At 38.0% G+C, this 17,791-nt stretch overlaps 1 protein-coding gene across 6 annotated transcripts in view; it reads right to left on the bottom strand.

Moving 5' to 3' along the window:
- Positions 1-5,518: 5,518 nt before the first annotated feature.
- DAAM1 (dishevelled associated activator of morphogenesis 1) overlaps positions 5,519-17,791 on the bottom strand; it is a 161,449-nt gene continuing 149,176 nt past the window's right edge. For 3 of the 6 annotated variants that reach the window (XM_074327412.2, XM_074327413.2, XM_074327414.2), the window contains 5 exons: positions 17,426-17,533; positions 15,994-16,054; positions 13,040-13,171; positions 9,344-9,514; positions 7,921-8,267 (listed from right to left, as the gene is read on the bottom strand). In XM_074327412.2, coding sequence (XP_074183513.1) covers positions 8,058-8,267; positions 9,344-9,514; positions 13,040-13,171; positions 15,994-16,054; positions 17,426-17,533 — 682 coding nt within the window. In that variant the 3' untranslated portion in view covers positions 7,921-8,057. Of the gene's footprint in view, positions 8,268-9,343; positions 9,515-13,039; positions 13,172-15,993; positions 16,055-17,425; positions 17,534-17,791 lie in introns of all 6 variants that reach the window. The other 3 variants (XM_074327417.2, XM_074327416.2, XM_074327415.2) reach the window with 3 other exon arrangements.

The following is a 17,791-nucleotide window of genomic DNA, read 5'->3' as shown; positions in this document are numbered from 1 at the left end:
CAACTGTAACTGAAAAATTAAAAAGAATGAGAAATTGTGAAGGGCAATAAGTGGTCCAAATTTCCAGGTATATCACAAATAAGTCATGGGGATGTAATGTGGTGCTTGGGGAATATAGTCAATAATATTGTGATAGCATAGTACAGTGTCAAATGGTTGCTGGACTTATGGTGATCACTTCTTTAGGTGTATAAATGTTGAATAACTATTATATACACCCCAAACTAATATAGTACTGTATGCTAACTATATTTTAAATAAAAATATTTTTTTTCAAAGAAGAAAGGACCATTTGAAGTAATTTATGAACACAATTTCTGATTATATACTTCAGTCTGGAACAGAGTGTAATGTGGGAGGGGAAGTAGAGAGGGAAGAAATACAAATTCTGCACTCTCTAGTAGGGTAGTTTTTTTTGTCGTGTTACATAAGAAGAAATTTTGAAACTCTTTTAGATTCAATATAGGATTGAGCAAATGGGTCATGTGCTATGTGGTTGGGAGTTAGTGTTGTCACTGTGGAAAAAGGGACATACAAATAGGGGAAAGCAAAGGAGGACCCTCTGGGGATGGATTAGAATTTGAGGTATTCGTGTGAAGTCATCATTTCTAAAACATGTATATATATACATACATATATCTATATATATATGGATATATATATATGTTTATATACATATATGTTTATGTGCACATGCATATTTGTGTGTATGTGTGTTATATGTATGTATACATATATGCATTTCTTCACTGTCTGTGAAAAGGGTCAAGAAACAAAGTTAATCTCAGTCTCTAATACCATTTCCCACTAAAAGCATCAGAGTTCCTTAGATAAATGGCTCTCTCCAAGGCTGGCAGTGTAGGTACAAGATAAACTCAGAACTATTTGTATGCCAGAAAGTTAGGAAATGCTTTTTAAAAATGGGACATATTACAAGGACACAGGAGCAAGCTCTCTCAGGTCCAATCCGGAATAATTTGAGCATAAAAATAATTAAGTCAAATAAGGAATTTTAAGCCCTGGAAAAATAGGAATTCATGAGCCCATAATGATCAGAGGTAAATTAACAATGGAGGAGGTGGGAGAGTTTTTGCTTAAAGTAGAATGCTGAGGCCAACTGGTAAACGTGGAGAGAGTGTTGGTGCTAAACTATATCATCATTTTGCAGCCATTATAATAAAGATTGGTTCAGCCAAGAATTATTAATGGATGCTAAATCTAGGGGGAAATTTTGATGAGGAAATTATTCACTGCAAGAGAGAACAAAATCCTGTAATTATAAGGAGAAGAAATTGGGTGACACCTTGAGTGAGTGATGGAAATTTATGTTACTTATGAGGGGCAGACATTGTGTGATTCCCTGGTACCACCTATGCTGTCTCCCAGCCAATAATGCATAACCTCAATCTAACAAAAAGAAACATCAAACAAGCACATCACAAGGAAAATTATAGTGAAAGAAAAAAAGAAGTTGCAGGGGCGGGGTGGGGGGGGGGAACTTGTATTCTTTGGCTTACGGCGCCCTTTCATCTTCCAAGCTGGCAATCGCATTAATTACTCCATTCTCTGCTTCCTTTGTCACATCTTCTCTGACGCAGATCCTCCTGCCTCTGTTTTATAAGGACCCCTGAGGTTATATTGGATCCCCGTGCATGTCCCAGGATAATCTCCCGGTGTCAAGCTCCTTAACATAATCAAAACTCTCTTTGCTATATAAGATAACATATTTGCAAAGTCCAGGATTAGGACATGAACATCTTTGGGGGTCAATATTCTGCTTCCCACAGGACTATTCTTCAAAAACGTCAATGCCACAAAAGACAGAGATGGGCTAAAGAGTATAAGAGGCTGAAAAGAGATGTATGACAACTAGGTGCAGTACCTGATCATGGACTAGATCCTTTTCTGGAGAGGGAAAATGCTAGAAAAGACATTCATTATTATTAATATCAACTAACAAAATTGGAACATGGATAGTTGATCAGATAGCACTGTCAATTTATGAAGTTGATAAATATACTAAAGTTATTCTTAGGAAATATACATTTGAGTATTTAGGAATTAAGGGCTGTGCTGTATACAACTTACTCTTTAAAGGTTCAGAAAAAAAGATCATGTGTGCCATACACACAAAGAGAGAGCAAGAGACCAAATGATTACACAAATGGGGCAAAAGATGAACAATAGTGATTCGGGGAAAAGGGCACATAGAGTGTTCCTGACGCTATTTTAATTTTGCAATTTTTTGGTAAGTTTGAAATTATTTCCAAATAAAAAGTTTTTGTAAAAATCATTTATCCAACCTGCTACTTAGTCCCAAACTTCTGACAACAGCCTGAGATGATAGATGGTCCTCAGTCCCGGGGCATCCAGTCTACAGGTTTGACTGGCTCTAAGGATGGGCGGACTCAGTTATCTTTGGTGGCACCTTTACAATTGCTGGTTGTCAAAGGAGTTTGCAAGTTTTCTACAGGTTAAGAAAAATGAAATCAATTTGTTGGTGACTTTCTCCCATTGGTTATTTTCCTGACTTCTGGTGAAACACAGCGTGAATCTTCTCCCTGAGGTGGCCTGTCACATGTCCTTGCTAATTTATTTTGCAGGCTAAAAGTTTCTTGTCAGTGGATGCTTCTGAGTCAGCTTTTAAACCTCCTTACCAGGATGCATTTTTGTCTGTCATCTTTGCTGTTAAAATGCAGCGTCCCTGAGAACACAGCACTCCAGCTGTGGCCACTCCAGTGAAGACAGCTGCGGGCCCATCCCTTTAGTTTGATTTGTTTCTGCCTTCTCTCCCAACCACACTCTTTCTACCATGTTTCCCCAAAAATAAGATCTAACCAGAAAATAAGCCCTAGCGTGATTTTTCAGGATGACATCCCCTGAACATAAGCCCTAATGCGTCTTTTGGAGCAAAAATTAATATAAGACCGGGTCTTATTTTCGGGGAAACATGGTAAGTCACCACAGTCTCTACAGAGGAAAGCCGTCTTAATGAAATACATTGATTTGATGACTGAATCAATGCACATGGTTTTAGTGTGGGACTGATGAGGTTCGGAGGATCCATGTTACCAGTTACCTGGTAAAACAAAAGGAAATCCTGAAACAAGCCTCTTTCCTGCTGAAATGGAGTCTGCTCTAAACAACTGCCCTTCCACTTCGCCCCTTCCCAGACAGGCAGGGTGGAGGCTGTGCTTCTTGGCTGTGGTGGAAAAACAGTGCAGTCAGGAGAGTTTGTTTAATTCTTGTTAGTAAGTTGGCTGCAGTGAATCCCCAGTGCATAGAGCCTGGGAACCTGAATCAGGGCTGCTACATCCTGCAATGGGAAGTTCTACAACCGTTCTGTCCAGCTTCCAGAAAGGCATATAAAGATGTTTAGGAGACTCACCTAAGGTCACAGCTCATGTCCAATGTCAACAAATCTGGAACTCAGAGTGATTTGGTTCTACTGTATTGCTTAAAAATTGGCACAAGGGAGCTTGGGAGCAGTTTTCTGTGGGGAGTATTTTAATGACTATAGGTGGTGTTAGGATTCATTAGGGTCACCTTTGCCACATTCTAGTGAGGGAAAGTCAAGGCCAATTGACCTCAAAGCATCATTTCTCCAGCTCATGTGAGACAGGCTCCTTTGCCCATTGCATTCATCTTTCAGCAGTGACCCTTTACCTGGTATGGCTCTGCACACCCTGGAAGGCCAAGGTTTTAGTGTGAACTCAGCAGCCATAAAAACGTCAGGCCACTCAACAGCTGCTGCATTTTAGGGGCAAATATCTCACATTCAAGGCAGTAGGAGAAGACTGTTTTCTGCAAAAATCTTTTCAGGAGAATTTCTAATAATGAAGTGTTTATGATGATGGAAAGAAGCTGGTTTGAGGAAAGACAGGGAGGAAGGACAGACAATATCTTCTTGTGAGCCTTCTAATGACAGTCAACTTGCAGAAACCGTCTTACACTGGGAATCTAAAAGTTTATAATCTGAACTGCCTAAGTGTGGTTACCTCACTAGCGAGCAGCCTTTCCTTTGAGTTCTGCACCCTGGCTTCTGAAGGAGAGGAAGGGAACAGACAGCATGGTCCTATTGGTCTAAGAGTTACTCAGGAAGTTTTAGACTCTGGGCTGAAGTCTCAATGGTCAGAATGGAAGTCCAAGGAAGTATAAGGAGAAGCTACCCTGTTGGGCTGCTTTGTGGAGATATACCCAGAACGGGATAAACTGGGGAAGTCAAGGGGCACAGTAAGTTATCAAAGGGAGTCTAGCTGAGGGGACATGTGCAAGGGAGGAGGGCGGCTTAACCTGATCTTGTAGGGAAGTGCCTCGGTCATGCATAGACATTTTTCTCTTAAGAGGCTGGTAGAGACACTTCCTTCTTTCCCCTGTGCCTGTTTTCCTGAGTCATTGTTCAGCACTATAATCACCTTCTCGCCAGGCACCCCATTCCAGAAGAGTAAGGTGGTCCCCAAATCTCATTAGACATAGCGCAGTTTCTCTACACTGGAGGCTGGGGTGGGCGGTGGGGGTGAGGACACTAACACACAGGGGACTGCAGATTCCTTCGCCACAGAAATGTCCCCACATGACCATAGTGGTGTAAATTAAATGGGAGATGGTACCAAAGACCAGTGTTGAACTATCTCCTTTCTTCCTCCTGTCAGTGAAAGCAACCACAGGCAGAGAAGCAGAGAACAAATACTTTACTTACGTGACACGGAAAAACTATACTGTGAAACCTCTCTCCCATGAAAAACATATTAAGGGTTGATAAAAATAAGGATCGCCTTTGTCAAAAACCCATAGTATGCAATCCTTTGTTCATGTTGTTTGTTTGATACCATGGAAACAGTTGATTGCTGTAGACAAAAGCGTGTCAGGGAAGAGACCAAAGGTGAGATCTCATGTTTTCCCCACAAGACTGATGAAAAATAATTTTGATTGGTCTTTGTTATGGAAAACGTAAAAATCCTTATAAACAAGAAACTCATTCCTCGAGGGTTCCAAACGTTCTCTAAGGTAACAGAATTTATAGATATTAAGCCATCTCTTAATAATGGACTCAGCAGGTTTTTCAGATTTCAGTAGAGTTCACATTAATAGGGGAAAGAGGGATATGGAGACTTAAAACCAGTATAGGCCACGTAGAGAAAATGGGCACCTAACTCAGCAGTGATGGTCTGAAAATGACCCCACTGCAAGAAGCCCTAGAAGCTTGACTTTAAATGTCTCTACACATAGTCCAATGGATCTCAAAGCTAGTGTTCATGGAACTGAATGGTATCAAGTAACGGTTAAACCTTGGGAGTTGTTAATTTAGGTTCACCACTTGATATAGGAAACAGCTGATATTAAAGAAAAAATCTCATGAAAAATTCTCCCTTTAGAATTTAGAATATACATATTCATATATGTATATATATATATTTCTGATTTAGCAAACAACTGGCAATATTTAAATTTAATGGTGGAAAGTGCAAAGAAATTTGATAATGCTATTTTAATAACTCATAGAAAGCATATACATATATACACCCAATGAATTCATCTCTTTATTGCATATTGCTATTTAAAAAAAATGTACAATCTCATAACACATACAACATTTTTTTCTTGGTACTGTAACAACAGTCTTGCACCTAAAGACTAAGTGGTTCCAACTACTAAGCTAATAAGATACAAGACATATAATTAAGTTTACAAATTATAATGCTTTTTCTTTTTGGCATTAATTTAAAAAAACAAAAAACTTGAAAATACACACCCAAGAGAGAAAAGTGGCTACTTACACCAGCACCAATCTAAAAAGTAGGTTGTTTTTTTTTTTTTTTTCAACAATGGCACATGGAATTACCTGCACACAGCTTTTGGGGAAAGAAATGAAAAAATGGAAATGGCAAAGGCCTACCAGGATGGCCATATCAAAATGAGGATGATTACAAAGGGGCAAGAGGGACATGATACACAAATCTGCTCCTTTATGTGACTCTCCATCTACTTGTCCATTCCTGAAACTGTAAAACAAAGCCATTTTCAGAATACAGTTCCCCAACTGAGCCAGACCAAATTTCTCCTGCTATAAATAGAAAAGAATGTACATAGAGGCACTTTAGTTAAGGAATGGACAAATCCGGCCGCATATCCCACCCCTCATCTCTAAGCCTTTTTTGAACAACATCTCCGCCTGTACCTTTAACACGGTGTATTTGCAGACCTGGGTAACTAGGGTTGGGGGAGCACAACCTCTGCTGTGTATTTATGACTTTTATTTGCTAGACTCGTTTACTTTCATATAATGTGTAAAAAGTCACTAAATTTTGCAGTGAGGGGGAAAACGTAAAACCACAGCTCTTGACAACTCTTAGAGCACTATTTCACAGCTTTCACACAGCACAGAAACCATGTCGTCTGTGCTAAGCGTTATAGTTTATACAAATTATTTTTAAATAGCACGATTCCTGTACAGCGCACATTGGTATTCTAGTCACCCCTCAGTATCCCCATGAGAACGTGAGCTCCTTGGGGTCAGGGGTTCTGTCTTGCTTACCACTGTAGCCCTACTATGCCTGGCACACAGTAGATGTTTAATAAATATTTGTTAATTGACTGAAAAACTCAATTTAGTGAGTAAATAATGTTCTAGTGCAACAGGACAAACTACTCTCTCCACAGGAAACCCAAATCACAACAGGATCAATGGAAAGAAAAAAGAGAGCCTTAGCCCCTCTCCCCGATTACAAATAAATAAAGTGAAGCAAAGGAAAAAAAAGTAACAGTCCTCTTTATATATCATATAATTTAAGGATATTAAGAGTTGGTAGGTTAATGGTAAGCATCTATATTTTATTTTCTAATGTCCACTGTTTTTATTCATTTCTCCCTGAGAGCTTTATCTTTTGGACTGAAATTTTACAGGTAGCTTTACTGACACACAATTTAAAATGACAACATATAAACAGGAAACCATTTCAACCATACTTGGAGATAAATAGATCTTGGCATCTCTGTGGGTGTTGTTGACATTTTGTGCATTTACTAAGTGTCCTTTACTCCAGACCTTTATTTACAGAAGACGCAGCTTGTCCTACAAAACAGAAAATACAAAAACAAAAACAAAAACCAAAAAACAAAGGCACCCCATAAAATTTTTAAAAATAATTTTTATCCTTTCAGAGAATTTCTCCTTTTAGGTCTTGGGTGGGAATTTTATTTTTAAAGTTTATATATCTATATTGTTAGAACAACATGCACATTCTGGCATCTTGTTCTGTAACAAGACCATCGATTGCATTTGGATAAATAGTGTTCCTTCCAAAAGCAATGTAAAGAAATCATCAAGAGCGCTTGGCAGAGAACTCAATGAAGTTGGGGGAAAAAAATTGATGTTCAAGTTTTAAATACACAAAACAATTCTGACAGACATTCTACATAATTCAGATTGTGTGCAAGATGTCCTCAATAAACATTTACAGACTGTATCCCCACACCAATGTCAGAAATTCTAAGCTGGTCCTATCAATTACTGATGCAATGCACCAGCGTCACATTGTCAACTATCAAAAAGCATTTTAAATCTATATTTTTCCAACACCAGTTTCACCAATGAAAATAACCTCAAAGTATACCAAGCTTGGAAACCATATAAAATATTTCTCAAGCTTGTTTTCTTCTTCTTTTGTTTTTGTTTTTACTCTAGGGAATGTCTCTGTTATCTCTTTCAGGAGATAGTATTGTGCTTCTGAACAGTTATGGTGTTCAGGGGAAGAAAATGAGCCACACTCAATATGAATGCATACACAAACGGTTTCTGAGCACATACATTAACATAGGTTTTTTTTTTTGTTTGTTTTTTGTTTTTACCATACAGATAGGTCTCCAGACAACACTCAGACTTCTATATACATTTTTTAATATACATATACACATACATTTACATACACACATTCACACATTCACTCACAGATGAAAGAAGAAATTGCCACTGTTCGGGTTGCAAGGCAGTGTAATGAAAAGTTCTAGTCACTTCAAAGGAGTGCTAATGAGCTTTCTAAAAAAGTACTCAAGGAAAATTAGAAATTAAGTTTTGTGACTGGTCTCTCTCGGCTGCTGTCCGTCATCTGGTTGGTGATACGTTTGCGATTCCGTTTCAGTTTAGAAAGGTCTTTGTCAAACACTTCTCCTGAGCGTAAAGCTGAAACCAGGTCATCAAACTCTCCGCTTTCCTCACTATTCTCCTTTGCTTTCCTCATTTTACGTTCCCTTTCACGTTGTTCTTTGAGCTGCAAAAAGAAAGCAACCTCTTAGAGAAGTGCCAAAATGCTGTATTTTGTTTTCAGTGGCGACGAATTCTGTGAAATATGCGAGGCTTCAGTCACACTGCATGTTCATCTCTAACTGCTTACCCTCCTCGATGGCATGAGAACGGTAACTGGGACAAAAGAGCTCATTGTAGACGCAATGAACAATGAAGAAAAGTCACCACTACTTTGTGATTAGAATCTAGGTAAACCTCACGATAGTCTAGCTAGGAAAAGAGCGGTTGAGGCAATCTGTATTTCTATAATGGAACAAGAAAGTTATCACTAATAAACAGACTCCAAATACTGGTTTCTTTGATGGTATAGAAAGACTAAAGCAAACACTCGTCATGCCACTCTCCTTACATCAAAGGCTTAGCCTGTACCTACTGTAGATGCCTGGAACGTGCCATGCCAAGTTACTAGTATTAAAAGCCAAATAATACACAAATACTATAGAAAATGTACATAATTCAGATAACTAAAACTGGAAAAAAAAATCATTCTTAATTCTACTATCAAGAGGTAACCATTGTGAACTTTTTTGGGGGAATATCCCACCACTATTTTTTTCTATATTAACACTTATTTTGCAAAAAAAAAAAAAAATTCATGTAGAAATCATTTTATAAGCTTCCTTGCATTATTAAATAATCTTTGAAGACATGACTTTCAAGGACTGCATCAATATTCCATTATGTAGCTAGTATTACATCATTTAGAACTAATGTATGGTTGGTAAACATTTAGGTTGTTTCCAGATTGGGGCTATTATGAAGATTGCTGCTGTCTTGTGCAAATCTATGATTATTTCTTTAGAATAATTTCTAAGAAATGGAATTCCAGATCAAAGGATGTGGATATCGTTATTCGGGCTTTGAATATAGACTGCCAACTTGCCCAAGAGAAACTTTACACCCACTTAAACTCCCAGCAGCATTCGAAAGAATACTTTGATGCCCTCCCTCTCGCCAGCACACGAGAGTGCTGTTTACCAACCAAGGAGTGACAGCAGCCGAACTTCCGGAGGCGGAATCGCCAATTAATCATTCTTTTACCTGGGTTTCCATGCGAGCTCTGCGCTCTTCCTCCTCTTTCTTCTTCCTCATGTTTTCATTCTCTTGTTTGGCTTCTGACACAGCTTGAAGAAATTGATCAAAAATGCCAAAGAACTCATCCGGCTGTATTTTGCCAGCCTCTTCCCCAAAGTGTTTCACTGCTTTGGTAAACTGGAGAAAAGGAGGTTTTAAGAAGTTCAGTGTTCTGAGAGCGTTCCATGATCAAACATAAATCTCTCTAGAAGGACTCAAGCTCAAATTCAGTGCAATATAACTTGCTGGATTTTAGTGAGCCTCTATTTATCTTTGGCTGCCAGACATGTCTATCCGTCCCTTCTAAAGTAAAACATTTAACACTCTTTGACTTTTGAAACCATTTATTCTTGTCTGCCTCATTTCAGCTTAACATCTATGATTACCTCCTATGACATTTTATTAACTAAACAGTAGTAAAAACAAGAAAGCAAAATATCGTAAAGTAGAACACTCAAGACATAAAACTAATAGCAAACTCAGCAGGGGTAGGGAAACTTTACTTTTAACTTTTCTTTGAAGTAGTTTCATATCATTTATTGGTGCCATATGGTTAATATCAAAAGCAAACTGGGACCCAGTGCTTCTTAGATGCTCCTTTAAATCACAAACAATGCTGGTATTGTTATATTACTATATTTCCTGGGCCTCAATTAGAAAATGATAATTGATTATGGAATCATTAATGCAACCCACAATTTATGACTGAGAATATAATTTTCTTTCAGATTCTTTGTTTTAGAACCCTTTTCAATACAAATCTGTTAAAAATGGCTAAAATGCAAAATATTAAGGGGGAATTTTAAAAATAATATACAACTATGTTTATGTAACAAAAGAGTATTTTCAGTCTTTTTAGTTTCAACTGTTTTTAATTTTAGTTCTTCTCGTAGTTATCTTCAGAACTTGAGATCACATGCTTTCAGGAGTCTTAGCATTATTATGACTAAATAATGTTCAATTCTTGTCAAATTGTTTGTTAGAATTTTTCTTCCTTTTGTAGGATCTAACACTGTTACTAAGGATTGTATTTCCAGCTTGAAAGTCAAATGAATTCTCAATCCCGATGCCTACTCAACTTAAAATTTTCCAGATCTTCAGTTTTCTGCATATTTAGACTGTGAAGTGTCTATGCAGTCCTCCCAACCCAAGAGTTTCTAACTGCTTTCATTTTACTTGCATAAGTTTTTCTGATATTTCAGTGATACTATCTACCTAAAGGAAATGTTTTCAATATTTATTCTCTTATATTTTTTGTGTTTCCCCCATTTTATTGAGGTATAATTGCATACAGCACTGTATAAGTTTGAGATGTACACAGCATAATGACCTGACTTCTACAAATCATGAAATGATTACCACAGTAAATTAACATCCATCATGTCATATACATACAAAAGAAAAAAATAATTTGCCCCTTGCAATGAGAACTCTGAGGACTATGCTATTAATACCTTTCAAGTACAGCATACAGCAGTGTTAACTGTAGTCAGCATATTGTATATTACATCCCAGTACTCATTTATCTTATAAATATTTGTAGTTTTGTATTTTTGATTATTTTCTTTCAATTCCCTCCCAATATTTATTCTTAAATAAACAATTTTTATTATGTTATATATGTGTGTGTGTGTATACATACAGAGGGTGCTAAAAAAAATGTATACACATTTTAAGAAAGGAAAACTGTATTAAAATTGTAATACGCAATATATACCAATAACAAAAGACGAATACAAGTCACATTTGACTTCTGCAATTACAAGAGGTGCTCAAAGTGGTTACCATCAGCGTCCAGACACTTCTGATTATGGCAAACTACTGCTTGAGCAATGTTGACCAGTGTCCACTTGCATACATTTTTTTGGCACCCCTGGTATACACACACATCACAATTTATAAATATTATTTCATGTCTTTAAATAATGTTAAAAATGTTCTTTTACCATTTTTTTCCTTCACTGAGGCGTTGTTCTCAATGTTTTACTTATTTGGAAATATTCTATCAGAAACCAGAGCTCTTTAGCAAAAAAAACACAACATTCTTCGCACACCACATATAGCACTCTAGCTTGTTCCATGGCTTTATAAGCTAATTTCTAAAAGTTCTGGTATGAACAAAACAGCAATAGACAGCCTACAATTGAGTTTCTAAAATATTCAAGTTCATGCATTTCTAGCCATCCTGAATGATCTTTTTATCTAGGAATTCTAGTGATGATGAAGTCATGTATATTTTAGTCTTAGAAATCTGAAGAAAACTAGTTCCAGACTACGGTTCCCACGCTAAAATAAAGGGGAAAAAAATAGGCTGTGTGTGTGTGTGTGTGTGTGTGTTGATTCTTATAAAAATATTAGTGCCCTTGATGGCGTAGGTACTATACATGTGATTTGGGGTGGGGGTCCCTTCCTTTATAAAGCACATTCCCCAAAGTAGTGAGGCATACACAGACATGAACGGAGGCTATCCCAGCGGAGGTTGCTGACATAGTTGACCGATTGCATCATGGGATATCAGAGATTGAACTTCCAACAGCAGTCATTTGAATATTTGTTGTCTTTCCATTTATTTAATAATGTTGGAAGTGGGGTTTAATATAAGACTAGCTAAAGTATCTTAACATAGTCTTCTTCTGAACTTTAACCAGTATGTGTATACACTTATATAAACCATCATTCATACCTATAACTGAACATGTGACCACAGAAAAATGACATCATTAATCAAGTTTCAGAGGAAAGATTCAAGTTAAAGCAAAAGTTGTGGCAACTAAGAGATAGGTAGTATTAAAGTACTCAGTAGGGCAGGATAGGGGCTTAATATCATTTATAAATGAAAGAATTTTTTTTTTGTGTGTGTGTATATATATGTGTATATGTATATGTATATGTATATGTATATGTATATGTATATACATATACATATATACATATATATACACACACACACAAAATTCTTTCATATACATATACATATACATATACATATACATATACATATACATATACATATACATACATACATATATATATATATATATATATATATATATATATATATATATGCATTTTGTAAGAGGAAATAACCAGAGAGAGAGAGAAAGAGAGAGAGAGAGAGAAGGGTTGGGAGGATTTAAGGGTCTTGGTTATTAGCCAACAAAAACTTTTCCTTCATATAGGAAAACAAAATTTTGTAATAGCAGATCATAAAAAGAAATGTCTTATTAAAAAATATTTCTACTGCAATGAGGCTGTAAATTAATGCATCTCATTTAATAAGCTCTGCTGGAGATTTCAAGAGGGAGTAACCTGTCCTCCTGACTTTCTATCTCAGGACAGCATATCACAGGTACGGAGGCACATGGCCTTGGTCACACCTGATCTCACATTTCATCCTGGTTTTCATAATCTATTCTTTTCTGGTTTCCAGAGATAAGTACTTTGATCCACTATCAAGCAGGAGAAAAACTGTCAATGCATTTATTGGTTTTACACCATTCAGATACTTCATGGTCTTCCTAACCTAAAGGCAACATAGGCCAGTTAGACAAAAAGGATGTGTTTCAATTGATCACAGTCCTAGAAATGAAAATATACACATAGTATAACATCTGGAAGTACCAGCCCTGTCAGACAATACTCAGTGTGCAGGGGGACATTTACCAGGTCTTTAGCTTCTGCTAGAAGGTCTTCAACATCAGAGAAGCTGAAGCTGGCCACTGTGATGAACTGGCTGACAACGGACACAAACTTATCTCCAGGCTGCGTGGGCTGAGACTTCTGGTATTCCAGCTCCTTAAACACAGGAAATGGATAATGTCAACGGAGCCTTCAAATGCGGACACACCTTGTCTCATTTTCCATATGCCTCCAATTTAATAAATCAGAATGGCAAACACATCGAAACCTGCCCTGCAACATTCTGTGATGCTCCACCCCCCTCCTGCCCTTCTACCCCCCATGCTAGAGCCATGCCCACGTGCACGCACCTATTTGCAAATAGCAATTTAACCAGCCACGTGAGTACTTCATCAGTGTCATTTTTTTATACTGGCTTCAACTTATGCAGATTAGTATTCGGATAAAATTAATAGAAGTTAAACAAACAATGGAGAGCAAACTGGATTCAAAGTTTACGTGACTGAAAGAAAGAGAATTTCATTGCCGATATTCTGTGCTCAGAATTCTGGTTCTTTGATATTTCTCTCTTTGCCAAGTCTATTTATTTCCTAAACCATGATTATCCCGGTCAGTAGAATTTCAACTGTAGCATCTGGCACCATAATCAGCTTTCTTATTTCTATACCATTTGGTTTTTGGGAACAGGCAGGTAGAAGTATTAGTGTCTTGTTAATTATCAACATTCTCCATTACATACCGATTATTCAAATCTAATTTTAATAATTTATTTCAACCATTGTCAGATGCACTTTATTTAATCCCAAAACACCTCTAAGTGAGGCATTATCCCCATTGCACAGGCACATAAATTGAGGTTAACAGGATTTAAATTCTTCGCTCAAAGTCAAGTAACTGATACATGATACAACTCGAATTTGAACTCAGGCCTGCCTGACTCCAGAGTCCTGGTAACAACTATGCTGAGTACCAACTGACTTAACCTGGATCTCTATTTTCTTCTGCACCTGCTTTGGCAGAAGCACTAACACGCAGAAATGTAGAGGCCACAGGTTATGGGTGCTGATTCAGCTCTACCTCTGATTTAGTTCTTATCCATGACAAATAGTGTGTGCCTCAGTTTCTTCACTCGTAAAAGGAGGGCACAATCCACATGACTATGAGAATCAAATGAAATAATAGAAGAGGAAACTTATAAATTATGGAGCTTGCTCCGATTGCAAGAAATTACCAAGATTCTAGTACTTTGGCCTGGAAAGTGAGCATTGTGCGTGTGTGAGGTACAGAGATGTGAAAGCAATATTGAAGTGTTTCATTAATGTACAATTTCATGCGAGTTCCATCTTCAAACAATCTAATCAATTTGTGCAAATCACAATCAGGATACATGAATATTTAGACAAGCCAAGGTCTGTCTCTTAGTATTTCCTTTCCCTCCTATAATTGACATTTAAGCTGCCGGGGGAGGGAAAGCCTTCTGTAGCCCCTTTTCTTAGGAAGAGTGTGTTACAGTATACATGACGCAGGGGCTGGAGAGATTTCAGCAAAACCACCTTTAATAAAGTCAAACCATAAAACTTCCTTGGGCCCCCCTCTCATGTCTTGCTGTGAACTAGCTTAGATGCAAGGGTCCCAGCATCCATTATTAGGCTTTAGGGCTGTCCTAACTGCCATGCGAGCCTCAAGAAGGCCGTCTACTGGAAAGAAATAAAACAGTCTTCATCCCAAATGGCCTTTATCCAGTTTGGCCTCTGAAGGCTGAGGATTATCTTATGTGCTCACTCACAGTCTCTGGGCCCACTGGGGCTGGGAGAAAGAGCTCTCTCAATTAGTTCATCTTTTATTTTTAAACAGCACCCCCCGCCGTCCCTCCCCCTCCAATGCTGCCAAGGGAAAAAAGAAAACTTACATGTTCCTTCATATATTAAAAACAAACAGTGAAGATTAGACATAACTTGAAAAGAAGGAAGGTCCTCATGGCAGTATTAATAAATGATTTGAAAAATCCTTAAGAGAAGGACAGCTTTCTAAGCTGCCTGCAAACCAGTCTCCTTCACCAAATGCCCGACTAGAGCTACATCCACTCTCCTGAGCGAGGCTTCTCATCCTCGGACCTGCCTCCTCCCAAGTGGCAGCATGTGTGCAGGGCCGACGGGGCACTGTACCATCATGGTCATGTTGAATTCCACTGACTGCTCTCCTCCAGCAGTCTGACCGGCTTCCCTTCAGCGGAGGCCTGGGCCCAGCTGGTCTGTATACCTGGGACAGCCTCCCTCCCAGGCACCTAAGTTCACCCCACCCTCCTCAGCCACAGCTCCAAGTTCATCTCCTCCAATACATGCCAGTCATTCCACAAGCCTCAGACTAACCTAAAACCACCTTCTTCCAGAGGCACCTTTGTAATCACTGTGCTTACCTGGGTGTGGCCAGGCTGAGTGCTGGCCTGACTGCTCTTGGCCATTGTGACACCTGCAGGGCACGGATTCTGAGTGATCATGACTCCTCGCCTTGAGCTGGTCCTTCAGGGAGTATTCACTGACCCCTTGCTCAGTGAATACTCTCCGAAGGACCAACTCAAAGACAACCGAGAAGTTCCAGTGCTCTACTGAGAGCAGACATCGTTTATGAATAGAACATGAACACCCCACAGCGTCCCGGAGGCTTCTCTAGCCCAGTCCGCTTTAACGAGTCCTGCTTCACAGGCAGGACATCGGTGGAACTCTAGGTCCAGTTTCCCAGCTCCTGCTCCAGTGACACCCCCGTGACATCCTGCTGCCTGCAATCGAGTTGCCTGGCTAAACACAACCTGCCTTTGCTTCTTTGTTGTTGCTGGTTTTCTTTGGTTTGTTTTTTTTTTGAAATCAATGTTTACCCCAAGCATACCACGTGCCAAGGCAACCAGCCACTCATCAGCTGGACGTCACCAGCACTAGAGACAGTGATCAGACCGGGAATTAGAACAAGAAACAAATACTTACCATCTCTACTGCTTTCAGGCCACTTCTCAAGGTATTTATTTCTTTGTCCAGCTCAGTCATGCTGTTGTAAACAGCAACATTTTAGTAATCAACATGAGACTTACAGGTATTACATGTATGATGGGTTTAATATTTCATGCTTGGAAGTCCATCTTGGTTTATTTTAAATGTTTAAAATTCCCCTCAATGTTCAGATCTCACAGAAAGACAACATTTTAATATTACGGAATTTAGGTGTGGAATTATGTTTTTTATATTCCACAGTCAGCAGATATATTTTATAGATTAAAATTAGAATGAAAATATCTTTCCATCTGTACAAAATATTTCATGTTTCAGTCTCACAAAAGTCTCACTTAAATAAATTATTATATGTGGAAATAAATTTGAACAAATAAAAGAAATGGGCTTATCCATAATCATAGTCAGATTTTGTTTTTTATAATTATTATATTGCTTTTCACTAAAGCTCTGGTAATATGAAAATTACAAGGTGATGGCTTAAGTTTCAATCAACAATGATTTTTCTTAAAGTCATGCTAACTAGCTTTCATTTTCATTGCCTTTTTAAAAAATTTGGTAAATAGAGAAAGTTTCCTGGGCTTCTCCCATAATGCCTGATGACTTTTAACATCAGCGATTACAACTTCATTCTCGCAGATAATTCATATGTAAACAAATTCAACAATACTTCATTTACTTTAACATTTTAATTTTATGTCTTATGTGGTACATTTCTACCAAACTCTATGAACAGAGGGAAAACATTAGCCTACTTATCATACTTTCCAACTTCACCGCAAAAAGATGCAGTTTAATTTATTTATTTTTTATTTTTTTTTAAGGCTTAAAGGAGGAAGAGAGAACAGCAAGAAAAATCGCCTGCTTCTCAGCCTCTGAAAAGTGGTGTGAAGTTTCTAGTCAAAGTTTGGCAGCTTTCCATTTTTTATTTTTAGTTTCTTTATTTGCATAAAGACTGCTTTCCATTAAAAGGTTGCCTTGGTTTCTGGGTATGTGTGCACATGTGAAAATTACCAGCTACGCCCTGACATTAGGTCTTCTATTTGCTTAACCATCTACCCTCATTTAACTTAGGGTACTCCTACCTGTATTTTCATAGACCTGCCTTTGAAAAGTACTAGTGAAAACAACCACATTCCTTAACTTGTAATACGTACTCTGTATAAACTCATAATAAGATTTTGTGGAAGCTGGACATTACATGCAGGAGTATTCCAAAGGAGCTAGAACAAATATATATGAGTATATATTTAACACCACGTAGTACATTTGAGAGACTGGGATAAGATTCAAACTTTATTTCATATACCAGTATTCAGGGGAAAGCAAACAGAAGGACCTTTTTCATGCAAAGCTATCTATCGCGATGGCTAAAGGACAGGTCAAGTGATTTAAAAACTGTAATACTTACTTTACTTTTGCTGCTTGAGGAATATCCCGCAGTTCTTCATTTAGATTGAGAACCTTGGGGTATTTATTTTCCACAATAGTTATAAGATAGTGTAAAAGTGTAATGTTCCTACAATTAAAGAAGGCAGAGTGTTAACCATTGTTAGTATCTGCGTATGATTTGTACATTCAAGTGGTGGAACCCACAAGAACGCTGTATTGCTGCCTGAATTTCAAAATCTGGACATTCCTGTGAGGTAAAGATTCTCGAGAGAAGGGGAGAGCCTACACGGGATTTACATACATGTACGTCAAAAGGAAGCATTCATCTTTCAAAAGGGAAGGGCGGGGCATAACAATGACTTCTTTGGCCCATAATGAGCATCCT

The sequence above is a fragment of the Rhinolophus sinicus genome, chromosome 3, assembly GCF_057876585.1.
Source record: "Rhinolophus sinicus isolate RSI-liver-muscle chromosome 3, RSI-T2T, whole genome shotgun sequence".
Classification (NCBI taxonomy): Eukaryota; Metazoa; Chordata; class Mammalia; order Chiroptera; family Rhinolophidae; genus Rhinolophus; species Rhinolophus sinicus.
Note: the sequence above shows the minus strand (reverse complement) of the source record. Positions and strands in the feature narration are given on the sequence as shown.